This window comes from Branchiostoma belcheri, unplaced genomic scaffold (genome assembly GCF_001625305.1).
Source record: "Branchiostoma belcheri isolate BF01 breed outbred unplaced genomic scaffold, Haploidv18h27 scaffold40, whole genome shotgun sequence".
In the NCBI taxonomy this organism is placed as follows: Eukaryota; Metazoa; Chordata; class Leptocardii; order Amphioxiformes; family Branchiostomatidae; genus Branchiostoma; species Branchiostoma belcheri.
Window position 1 is genome coordinate 1,875,518 of NW_017804021.1, and position 13,485 is coordinate 1,889,002.

General features: G+C 39.8%; 1 protein-coding gene across 1 annotated transcript in view; it reads left to right on the top strand.

The window, feature by feature from the left end:
* Positions 1 to 4,000, top strand: part of LOC109477613 (protein wntless homolog) — a 12,516-nt gene extending 8,516 nt beyond the window's left edge. Inside the window, exons 3-4 of the mRNA XM_019778956.1 lie at positions 3,191 to 3,365; positions 3,815 to 4,000. Of these exons, the coding sequence (XP_019634515.1) occupies positions 3,191 to 3,365; positions 3,815 to 3,942 (303 nt within the window). The 3' untranslated portion in view covers positions 3,943 to 4,000. The remainder of the gene's footprint in view (positions 1 to 3,190; positions 3,366 to 3,814) is intronic.
* Positions 4,001 to 13,485: the final 9,485 nt, after the last annotated feature.

The following is a 13,485-nucleotide window of genomic DNA, read 5'->3' on the forward strand; positions in this document are numbered from 1 at the left end:
CTGAGAGAGAGATGTACATAATTAACTGCAAATTATGCAAATGAGGACTTAATTTGCATAATTAATGAGGAAATTCTATAATTACAGTGTTTTGCATTATAGTACTTTCATACATGTAATGTACTAGTATGTAATCTATGGCAGATGGAACATCACCAGATACCAATTATGCAAATGATGACCTAATTTGCATAATTAATGCGAAAATTCTATGACTCCTCAGTGGTAAATGATGGGAATTTCATACTTGGTACATGTGTGAGTTAATGAAAAGTTAACATCACGATGCATTTATTATGTTAATGTGGGGGTAATTTGCATAATTAAAGAAGAAATTAACATTTACATGTCAAGCCCATATTTCATGGAGGTATGAGATCTCGGAACTCTTGTTATGTCATGTTCACACAAGCATATTTGAAACATGAAATCTCCTTCTTTTATGCTTGTAAGACGCTTGTGTCTTAATAAGATGTGGAAATTCTAGAAGGTTCCTTAAAACTTCAAAGAAATGGTCAGAATGTGGCTAGCTGTGTGACAACCAAGTGTCTTCTGACATTTTCCCTGTGTGACATTTCCTCGTCGCCATTTTGTTTTGACACATGAGTACAAAGCCTTTAATTGGTTGTTTGGTGAACATTATTCGTTAAGATATCTGTCAGTAAACAGGTCACAGTGTTTGGAAAATTATGAAACATTTCACCAATAGGATTTCAGTATCTCATAATTCACTCCTGTAGCTGTACTAGCTGATAGTGTGTATAATTTGGTAATTGTTTCCTCCTTGTTATGTTGACACAAGTACAATGTATATTTGAAACCATGAAATCTCTTTCAGCTTGTATGAGTGTCATGAAGTAGACATCCTAGACAGAAAGTTCCTTGGATCTTTAAGTAAGAAGGAAAGAATAATTCTAGGTGTCTAACTTTATGTTAACCTAGACACTGTCTTCAGACATGTTCCCTGTTTGACATTTCCTCATCGCCATTTTGTTATGACGCATGAACTAAACAGTTTAGATCCGACAACCTTCCAATGATTTTACTTCTTATGGCCCAAAAATACATCCTGATGAAGTAGGGGCACAGAGAAGAAGTTGATTGACTCACCTCAGTATGGAAGGAAGTTGTCTTATGTCTACAAACTTCTTAAAGTCTCAGAGTCCGTCTTAACTGCGTCTTCCACTGTGTCCTTCAACCCTGCGCTGAGGTGGTTGGACTACCTGAGGTTAATTAAGGGCGTTGGGTTCAGCCTATTGTCTTGCTGTGCCCACAGGTGATACCTGTGGTAGTTAACTCTGCCAGCCATGTGAACATAATGAGTTGTTCATGATACACTCTAAACTGCTATCAGGGCTCAAAATACTTTTTCTACTGTGCTATTCAGCTTAAACATTCAATTTATAATAATCACATGAGTTGGAATTTTGTCGGCTTGCAAAACCCCAACTAGCCCATATTTTTTTCTTGCAATCCTAAATTTTTCCGTGATAACTGCAGGTTTCAGGTGGGTATTTTGAGCCCTACACTCTGACATCAGAAACCAAAGTTATTCTTGGAACCTTGTTTTACTGAGGGAACCTAGCCTTAAGATTCAACAAGTTTGGAAAAATTCACCATCCCAATAGAATCAATATGTGTGGTTATTTTCACTGGTTCATCTTAAATGAAGTGGCCAGTACATTTGTAGCTCTGTTTTTTTTTTACAAAACTCTGGCCATCTGTAGTTCAATCAAAGAATCATATTAGTCTGTGGTTTATTATAAATTTAAGATATCTGTCAGTAAAAAGGCCGCAGTGTTTGAAAAATTAAGAAACATTTTTGAGGCAGTTAAGTATTTCAGTATCTCATGATTCACTCCTGTAGCAATAATGTGGTAATTGTTTCCTCCTTGTTATGTTGAGTATATCTAAAATTATGAAATATTTCAACTTGTAACTTGTAAGAGTGTCAAGAGTGTCAAGTGGCAGAAAGTTCATTGGATTCTTAAAAAGGAAAGGATGATTCTAGAAGGTGTCTGACTTTGTGTCAACCTAGACACTGCATTCAGACATGTTCCCTGTTTGACATTTCCTCGTCGCCATTTTGTTATGACGCATGAACTAAACATTTTAGATCTGACAATCTTTCCAATGATTTTACTTCTTATGGCCCTAAAAGTACATCCTGATGAAGTAGGGGCAGAGAGAAGAAGTTGATTGGCTCACCTCAGTATGGAAGGAAGTTGTCTTCAGTCTGCCAACTCCTTAAAATTGCAGGGAGTCTGTCTAAACTGTGTCTTTCTGTGTGTCCTTCAACACAGTGCTGTGGCGGTAGGACTCCCTGAGGTGAATTAAGTACGTTGAGTTGGACAGACACAGTGCCTATTGTGTCATACATGTCCACAGGTGATACCTGTGGTAGTTAGATGTGCCGACCGTGGGAACATAATGAATAGTTCTTGATACACTCTAAACTGCTATCAGGGCTCAACATACTTTTTCTACACTGCTATTCAGCTGACATTTAATCCATATTAATCATACCATGATTCTGATTTTTATGCACATTTTTAACATTTTAGATCTGACAATCTTTCCAATGATTTTACTTCTTATGGCCCAAAATACATCCTGATGAAGCAGGGCACAGAGAAAGAGTTGATTGACTCACACAGTATGGAAGGAAGTTGTCTTAAGCCTGCAAACTCCTTAAAGTCTCGGAGTCCATCTTAACTGTGCCTTTCAGTGTGTCCTTCAAACCTGCACTGAGGTGGTTGGACTACCTGAGATTAATTACAGATGTTGAGTTCAACCGATACCGCCCATAAAATCTTGCATGCCCACAGGTGATACAGATATGCCAGCCATGTGAACATAATGAGTTGTTCCTGATACACTCTAAACTGCTATCAGGACTCAACATATTTTTCTACACTGTTATTCGGCTAACGTAATTTATAATACATGAGTTGGAATTTTGTCATCTTGCAAAACTCCAACTACCGGTAGTCTATATTTTTTCTTGCAATCCTAAATTTTTCCCTAATAATTGCAGGTTTCAGGTGGGTATTTTGAGCCCTAGTCACTCTGACGTCAGAAAACTGGGAACCTATTCTGGAAATAACCTTTGCTTTAGTGAGAGAACCTAGCCTCATAATTTAAGAGGGTTGTCATCAAGCAATTTTTGTTTCTGCTCGTTTGTGCACAGGTTAACGAGGGCCACTGGAAGTGGGGGAAGGAGCACACGGTGGAGATCAACAGTGCGTTCCTGACAGGCGTGTACGGGATGTGGAACGTCTACGTGTTCAGTGTGATCTGTCTGTACGCACCGAGCCACAAGAGGAAAGGTCTGGAGGGGCAGCAGTCCTCCAACATACAGCTGGGTACGTGTGTGTGTCTGTCTGTCTGTCTGTCTGTCTGTCTGTGTTTGATCTGTCTGTACGCAAAGAGCCACAAGAGGAAAGGTTTTCTAACATACAACTGGGTATTTCTGTGTGTTTGTGTTTGTGTGTGTGTGTGTGTGTGTGTGTGTGTGTGTGTGTGTGTGTGCGTGTGTGTGTGCGTGTGGATAGCATTCAGCACCAAGGACAGGACTTGGTGTATTTGTGTGTGTGAGTGTATATGTGTGTGCATGTGTGTGTGTGTGTGTGTGTGTGCCTGTGTGTCTGTGTCTGTGTGTGTGTGTGTGTGTGTGTGTGTGAGAAGTAAGGTGTAAAGCACCAGCATTTTTTTTAATTGAAGGCTGTATGGGGAGGGGGTGAAGTCTGCCATCTCTGATAGTCTCATGTTTACATCATTGAGAAATTGACTTTGATTTTATGGTAACTTCCAGAGCGTGAGACTTCAGAGGACGGGAGTAACGAGGAGATCGAGTTACGCCTGACGAACAGCCAGGCCAGCGGCGATGCTGGAGAGCTGTCCGTCATCTACAAGATCGCTGGCAAGGAGGCTCAAGAGTAGCCAATCGGAGGGGGAGAGAGATAGAGGTGGCCAATCAGGGGATCCAGTCTGGGGAGACTAAATAAAGATTGGCCTTTCAGTTTAACAGAAGTCTGTTTGAAGAAAGTAAATAAAATATTAATGTGTCCTTATGGAACTAGTCAGCACCCTTAAGCTGTGGCATGCAAAGTCCAACCCAGAGGTCATAATCAGGTGTGACTTAAGCCCAGACTACCTGGAAGGAGGTACACACACCACAATTCCCCCAGACATCCTACCGACACCGCTGGTACCTGACATCACAGTCCAGGATCCTGTCAAACGAACGCTGACCCTGATTGAACTTACCGTCCCGTGTGAACAGAATGCACAGGACGCCAAGGATAGAAAATCGGCGAAGTACGAAAGTCTGGTTAATGACATTAACTTTCATAGTGGATACAGGGCTACTCTTGTTACAGTTGAAGTAGGAAGCAGAGGGTGGATTAACGGCGAGAACATTGCAAAGCTGAAGTCACTCTGTCCGGTTAGTCACAAAGACCGTGAAGCCAGACATCTTAAAAGTAGACTTGGAAAGTGCGCACTTTGTGCATCTTATGCAATCCATTGTGCCAGAAACACGCCTGCTTGGGAATGCACTTCAGGATTGTTCTATTGTAAGAATTAGATGTAAAATTTAGCTGCTGCCTTTTTAAGAACTCTAAATTGTAATTGTTACATAATGTACCCGTAATTATAATTATATATGGCAATTTTTAATAGAGAACGTCTGTCTGTCCGATGCACACAGTGACTAGTATATTGTATTTTTGTCTGTCCACCTTGCGTCCTCCTCTTGTTACCTAAACATGAGACAAAGGATTGTCCTAGGTTTTTAGCTATGTATTTAATATGTCATTCATCTTGTATAGAATAAAGATGATTTTAACCCCCCAAAATGAAACCATCCTAGGATCCAGATATTCAATACTAACAAGTTTGTAGGTATTTCTCCAAAATCATGTTGATACAAATTGTACAAAATGCCACAAAAATCATTGTAGTCCTTGACCCATAACTGTGTTTATGCCATACGAAATGTTGCCATAGTTTAGACGGGAACTTTCCCAAGTTGAAAACTATAGATTTATGTTTATAGTAATTAGAAGGAACTTGGTGCCAGAGGGACCATATGAGTAGGTTGCTAGTATGTTACATTATAACTATATTTTAGGTGGCCATATCATACATTAAAGTAAGATTTATGGTGTATATAGTTCATTTGTTGCAATGTGAGAAACTAGATTTCATTTTACACACTTAGAAAGTGGTTTAACGACTTTGCATTGAGGGGAGGGCGGGGTGGGGAACAATAGTATAGAAAAGTTGGAAATGTAATGTGTATTTTTGGATGAGTCGGGCTGTAACTATCCTTAGATATGAAAAATTAACTTCTCAATTATACATTGTAACATCCCAACTGTCAGTAAAACCAAGGACCTTTCATCAATGTTACAATCTACCACCCCATATCTGCTTGGAGAGTTAGGGCTCACTGACAGTTGAGATGTTACAATCTACCCACCCCGTATCTGCTTGGAGATTAGGGCTTACTGACAGTTGAGATGTTACAATCTACCACCCCATATCTGCTTGGAGATTTGGTTTTACCAAGGAGCTTTCATTCATAAGCAGATATGGGGTGGTAGATTGTAACATCCCAAATGCCAGTAAGACCAAATCTCCAAGCAGATATGGGGTGGTAGATTGTAACATCCCAACTGTCAGTAAGACCTAATCTCCAAGCAGATATGAGATGGTAGATTGTAACATCCCAACTGTCAGTAAGGCCTAATCTCCGTGCAGATATGGGGTGGTAGATTGTAACATCCCAACTGCAAGTAAGACCTAATCTCCAAGCAGATATGGGGTGGTAGATTGTAACATCCCAACTGCCACTAAGCCCTAATCTCCATGCAGATATGGGGTGGTAGATTGTAACATCCCAAATGCAAGTAAGACCAAATCTCCAAGCAGATATGGGGTGGTAAATGGTAACATCCCAAATGCAAGTAAGACCAAATCTCCAAGCAGATATGGGATGGTAGATTGTAACATCCCAACTGCCAGTAAGACCAAATCTCCAAGCAGATATGGGGTGGTAAATGGTAACATCCCAAATGCAAGTAAGACCAAATCTCCAAGCAGATATGGGATGGTAGATTGTAACATCCCAACTGCCAGTAAGCCCAAATCTCCAAGCAGATATGGGGTGGTAGATTGTAACATCCCAACTGCCAGTAAGACCTTATCTCCAAGCAGATATGGGGTGGTAGATTGTAGCATCCCAACTGTCTGTAAGCCCTAATCTCCAAGCAGATACGGGGTGGTAGATTGTAACACACCAACTGTCAGTAAGCCCTTATCTCCAAGCAGATATGGGGTGGCAGATTGTAACACACCAACTGTCAGTAAGGCCTAATCTCCAAGCAGATATGGGGTGGTAGATAGTAACACACTGTCAGTAAGGCCTAATCTCCAAGCAGATATGGGGAGGTAGATTGTAACACACTGTCAGTAAGGCCTAATCTCCAAGCAGATATGGGGAGGTAGATTGTAACACACTGTCAGTAAGACCTAATCTCCAAGCAGATATGGGGTGGTAGCTTGTAACACCCCAACCGTCAGTGAGACCTAATCTCCAAGCAGATATGGGGTGGTAGATTGTAACACACTATCAGTAAGGCCTAATCTCCAAGCAGATATGGGGTGGTAGATTGTAACACATTGTCAGTAAGGCCTAATCTCCAAGCAGATATGGGGTGGTAGATTGTAACACACCAACTGTCAGTAAGACATAATCTCCTTGCTACTGAATAGGAAGTATTTGTCTAAATACTCTGGAAACTGTGAAAGGTCATGTAAATATCACTACTTTGGTTCAAAATTATTCAATGTATATGTTTATAGTTTGATTGTGATATCAAATCAATGCAATGTTGTCGCCATGTACTGAGATCAAGATATTGAAAGCTTAAGACTTGTGTATAGTTTTCATGTCGACAATGTAAGTCGTAAGTTGAGCAATTGATAAATTGCATTGTATATATTGATATTGACATTTTGTACACTTAATTACGAGAAGTAAACATATCTATTTTCTCAAGGTTGAGCAGAATGATTGCACAGTGTCCAATAAAAAAATATTGTAACAATTCGTCTGAGACATGTATTTTTTGTGACTTGTATTATCAAACAATGTAGAAATATCCATGACGCATGGCTCAAAAGCGCCACCTAATGGCCAAAAATATTATTGCAAAAGAAACAGGTTCATCACTGACTCATTTAACATAGCAGTAGCGATAATTAAACGTTTAAGACGGCTTATCAGTCCGGCGAACATAACATGTATTATTTGGGTAATCAGGATTAAAAAGCCATTGTCACGGCCAACGCTCACACGGTCTTAATTTAGCGCCGCCCAGTGACGTGTTTCGGTACTGCAGCCGCTGTAATCTGCCATCACAAGCAGTATGTACTTGACCGTCCGGCGAACGTAACGTGTACTATTTGGATAATCAGGAGATTAAAAAAAGACCACCCAATTTTAACATTGTTACCACCACAGCAGTCAGGAAACTACGTGGCAACCACATTCGTGACGCCGACTGGTGGTAAACAGGTGTTTTTTCGGTCGTCTTTTTTTATCTCCTGATTACCCAACTAGTACAAGTTATGTCCGTCTAACGGTTAGTGCAGCTAAACCCCACCGTCACTATTGGGCTGCATCTGACCGTGACACGGTCTTAATTTAGCGCCGCACAGTGGCGGTTGACGGTACTGCACCAACTGTGAGTAAGGCCTAATCTCCAAGCAGATATGGGGTGGTAGATTGTAACACTGTCAGTAAGCCCTAATCTCCAAGCAGATATGGGGTGGTAGATTGTAACACACTGTCGGTAAGACCTAATCTCCAAGCAGATATGGGGTGGTAGATTGTAACACACTGTCAGTAAGACCTAATCTCCAAGCAGATATGGGGTGGTAGATTGTAACACACTGTCAGTAAGACCTAATCTCCAAGCAGATATGGGGTGGTAGATTGTAACACACTGTCAGTAAGGCCTAATCTCCAAGCAGATATGGGGTGGTAGATTGTAACACCCCAACTGTCAGTAAGGCCTAATCTTCAAGCAGATATGGGGTGGTAGATTGGAACACACTGTCAGTAAGGCCTAATCTCCAAGCAGATATGGGGTGGTAGATTGTAACACACTGTCAGTAAGGCCTAATCTCCAAGCAGATATGGGGTGGTAGATTGTAACACACTGTCAGTAAGACATAATCTCCTTGCTACTGAATAGGAAGTATTGTCTAAACACTCTGGAAACTGTGATGTTTTACCCTTAAAGATAATGTAAATATCACTTCTTTGGTGCAAGATTATTCAATGTATATGTGTACTTTATAGTCTTATTGTGATATTAGATCAATGCGATGTTGTCGCCAAGTACTGAGATCAAGATACTGAAAGCTTAAGACTTGTGTATAGTTTCAATGTCAACAATGTAAGTCGTAAGTTGAGCAATTGATAAATTGCATTGTATATATTGATATGGACATTTTGTACACCTAATTACGAGAAGTAAACATATATATTTTCTCAAGGTTGAGCAGAATTATTGCACAGTGTCCAATAAAAAAGATATTGTAACAATTCGTCTGAGACATATATTTTTTGTGACTTGTATTATCAAACAATGTAGAAATGTCCATGACACTTGGCTCAAAAGCGCCACCTAATGGCCAAAAATATCATTGCAGAAACGCAGGTTCATCACTGACTCATTTAACATAGCAGTAGCGATAATTAAACGTTTAAACAGGCTCATCAGTCCGGCAAACATTACATGTATTATTTGGGTAATCAGGATTAAAAAGCCATTGTCACGGCCAACGCTCACACGGTCTTAATTTAGCGCCGCCCAGTGACGTGTTTCGGTACTGCAGCCGCTGAAATCTGCCATCACAAGCAGTATGTACTTGACCGTCCGGCTAACGTAACGTGTACTATTTGGATAATCAGGAGATAAAAAAAGACCACCCAATTTCAACATTGTTACCAACACAGCGGTCAGGAAACTACGTGGCAACCACATTCGTGACGCCGACTGGTGGTAAACAGGTGGTTTTTCGGTCGTCTTTTTTTATCTTCTGATTACCCAACTAGTACTAGTTATGTCCGTCTAACGGTTAGTGCAGCTAAACCCTACTGTCACTATTGGGCTGCAGCTGACCATGACACGGTCTCAATTTAGCGCCGCCCAGTGGCGATTGACGGTACTGCAGTACTGGCTTACACTAATGTACCATAACCTGTACCTGACCATAACTGTTTAAGGTATAAGTGCAGGTAAACCCTACATCTCCCACCGTCACTATTGGGCTGCATTTGACCGTGACACGGTCTCAATTTAGCGCCGCACAGTGGCAGTTGACGGTACTGCACCAACTGTAAGACCTAATCTCCAAGCAGATACGGGGTGGTAGATTGTAACACACTGTCAGTAAGGCCTAATCTCCAAGCAGATATGGGTGGTAGATTGTAACACACTGTCAGTAAGGTCAAATCTCCAAGCAGATATGGAGTGGTAGATTGTAACACACTGTCAGTAAGGCCTAATCTCCAAGCAGATATGGAGTGGTAGATTGTAACACTGTCGGTAAGACCTAATCTCCAGGCAGATATAGACCCTGAGCTAACTTACTAATAGCTGCCTTCCGTACGATCATGTCACGGTCAGATTGTGTACAGCAGGTTGGAGCCAGTGGCTGCAGTACAATAGACTGCCACTGTGCGGCGCTAAATTAAGACCGTGACACGGCCAAGGTGCACCATGCTTTGTGATGGTAGCTGGAGGCTGGAGTACCGACAAGCGTCACTAGTCGGCGCTTTTGATCCATGGCGCTTTTGATCCATTTTAACGTGTCAGAACTATAGAAGCCAGGAAGCAGGGTTTCATTTCGCACAGAAAGGTAAGTGATAAGGTAGTCAATTGATATTCTTTTAGCCTTATTGCTCCTATTACTGCAGTGATGTTTAATCGCCGTTGTGGGGCGCTTTTGATCCATGGCGCTTTTGATTCATTTTAACGTATGAGAACTATAAAAGCAGGGTTTCTTTCTGAATAGAAAGGTAAGTGATAAGGCAGCCGTTTGATTATTGTTTAATCCTCGTTGCTTTAAGTAGAGAAATTCAATGCACTAAATTAAGGAAAATAACCAGGAAAGATTGTAGCTTTCTGAAAGAAATTGATGGAAGGGGAGGGCGCCAGGAAAGGCGTTAGCTACACAGAGGGCGAAAAAACACAAAAATTTACCGAATAGTTGATTGATCCAAAATGTGATGTTTGCATTATTAAGGATATTGTAAGGTATATCAAACTGAGAAACACCCGAGACAATAGTTTGTTAAAAGCATAACATCAAGTTGCAATTCAGGACTGTGTAAAGTAAAGGTGTTTTGTGTTAAAACCTGTTAAAACCAACAGTAATGCTGTCATCTATTGAAATAAAAGATTAAAGGAATATCTTTGAGGTCGAATGATATATTTGTAAGGCAAATAATGGTATAATGATAATGGTGTTGGTCTATTACGTTATAAAGCTTAGCAAAGAAATGCAAATTATGATGATTCATTAACAAATGAGATCACACCTGTGTCTAAGCTATTCTGATCTAATTACTTAATTGAGAATATGCAAATTTTGGTGATCTCTTGTCAGGTGCTAAGACCACGCTTCGGGAAGACGGCCAGCAGTGTGCATGGAAGGGAAAGAGCTCCGGTAAAATTCGTTCTGGAAGACGCGTTACGCACGTTTTCGGTGGTGAGTCGCACTTAACATTGTCCTTTATATAGTGGTCACTATTTAAACTTGTTGTAGTTACTATTTGTTGTAATGAAGTGAAGCAAAAACACAGAATAGTGTGAGGTATTTGTGCTTGGAGATTAGGCCTTACTGACAGTTAGTGTGTTACAATCTACCACCCCATATCTGCTTGGAGATTAGGTCTTACTGACAGTGTGTTACAATCTACCACCCCATATCTGCTTGGATATTAGGCCTTACTGACAGTGTTACAATCTACCACCCCATATCTGCTTGGAGATTAGGCCTTAATGACAGTGTTACAATCTACCACCCCATATCTGCTTGGAGATAAGGGCTTACTGACAGTATGTTACAATCTACCACCCCATATCTGCTTGGAGATTAGGCCTTAATGACAGTGTTACAATCTACCACCCCATATCTGCTTGGAGATTAGGCCTTACTGACAGTATGTTACAATCTACCACCCCATATCTGCTTGGAGATTAGGCCTTACTGACAGTGTGTTACAATCTACCTCCCCATATCTGCTTGGAGATTAGGCCTTACCTACAGTGTGTTACAATCTACCACCCCATATCTGCTTGGAGATTAGGCCTTACTGACAGTTTGTTACAATCTACCACCCCATATCTGCTTGGAGATTAGGCCTGAATGACAGTGTGTTACAATCTACCATCCCATATCTGCTTGGAGATTAGGTCTTCATATTGTTTTGATGTGTGATATTTTATGTGATATGTATTATATATGATTTTCTATGGTCATGATATTCTCAGACTGTACCTTTTCTTGAATGTTTTATTCACATATACTGTATAAAACTCAACTCAAAGCCCAGCCCAAATTAGGTTTTTAGAACTTTAACAAATGATGTGACTTTTGCAATGTATGATGCTCTGTGAGTAGTTGTATTCAGCCTGTGATCTTTCTGAATGTGTATTTCTTTTACACCTTAGGCTTGACATTGTGGGACTTGTCAGCTATCCTGTGTTCCTGTCCATATTCTTGGAGGACCCGCCTGTGTTTCTGAGGGACCTGTCACCTATCCACGAGACAAGAGAACATCGGACTTGACTGTGAGTCTACTTTCATTTATGAACTCTTTCAAAAATGGGGTCTGCATGCCGCGATGCGTAATCAGCCGTTTTAGTTTTGCACAACGGGACGCCGGGTCGTTCTATTCACCATTAAATGTAATGTGTGTAATAAAACATTCAGCCTGTACAATTAAGTGAAGCGTAATACGGGGTCGTTGCTCTGCAGAATTTCGCACCTTGCTATTTGCATAATTTAAAGTCGAACAACTCTGATTGAATGTCAAGTGTAAATCGTGGTCGCTGCTTTACAAAAGTTAGCGTGCTAAGCGTGATCGGGACCTTCCATGCAGACCCTTGGCTTAAAAATGACAATGAAAGATGTTGGAAAAGGGCATGTTTGCGATCCTCAGAATTTTTTGTTCTAAATGCTATTGTTGAAACTCAGCTAGGCCCTGATCCCTGCTATTTGTTGTCATTTCGGAAAGAGTTCACATTCCTAACTAATACCTAGCTTAAGGTTGTGACTAATATTTTATTGTAAATATGACGGAGAACACAGTACATTTTCCTATTGAGGAGAGCACTTTTAATGACTGTCTGTTGTTTTATTCTGTATAGCAATGGGACATATTTTCTACAGCATTTGTGATCAAATTGTTTTCCCTGATATCTTCTTCATTATGATCCACATCCACCCTTTTAAAAACCATTTCTATTACGACAGTTGTCCTTCATGTGAAGAAAAAAATCTATTATATTATGGTGACATGAAACAATTGATAAAACAACAATTTACAATGTTAAGGCAAATAAAAGCATTCAAAATGGAAAATTATGATAAAATGAATTCTAGCTGTAATGTTTACTGGTGAAGATAACAATTGCACAGTCAAGATTAATGGCATTTTTTGGTATCTCGCAAATTGTTTTGATTTTTCAATGTATGACAGTGCAAATGCATTAGGTTTGTAACTTTCAAGGAAGGTCCAGAATATAATCTGTTCAAAACAACCACAAAACTGTATTCTGATTCTCTCTTTTTAAAGTCCTTTCTGAAAAAGAAATTATCCTTTGTGTGAAGAAATGACAATTCACATGATGAAGCAAGCAATTACTAATTTAAAAGCTAAAAAAAAAATTAAACATTCAAAGATGAAACATGCAATTTGTATACTTTCAAACACGGTCAAACATGGTTAAAAATTAGACGAAACAAACTTAAGACATTTTTGTGATGATCATGATTAAATGAACAATTCTTTGATGAATCATAATATCTCTAATCTCTAACATGTATAAACATGTGATTTTACATACTTTGCTTTATATTTCCACTGCAATGTGCTTGCAATTATGAATCTGCAAGAGGCACACAAAAAACATACAAATCTAGACTCTGATTTACCTAAAATCATATTTGTCTCTGGTTGTCAAATAACAAGCAGGATTATTCATATTAACAAAATATACAAATTTAAAACACATTATAGGTGTTCCACAAACACTTTTAAAGCAATGATGGAGTGGATTTCTGGGGAAATACTTTTGGTCTCATAATGACTGTTGGAAATATGTCCTGTTTCTTTACAGAAAATAGAAAAGGCAATGTTGTGCTTTCTTTCTGTAGAGTGAATGTACTACAGGTAAG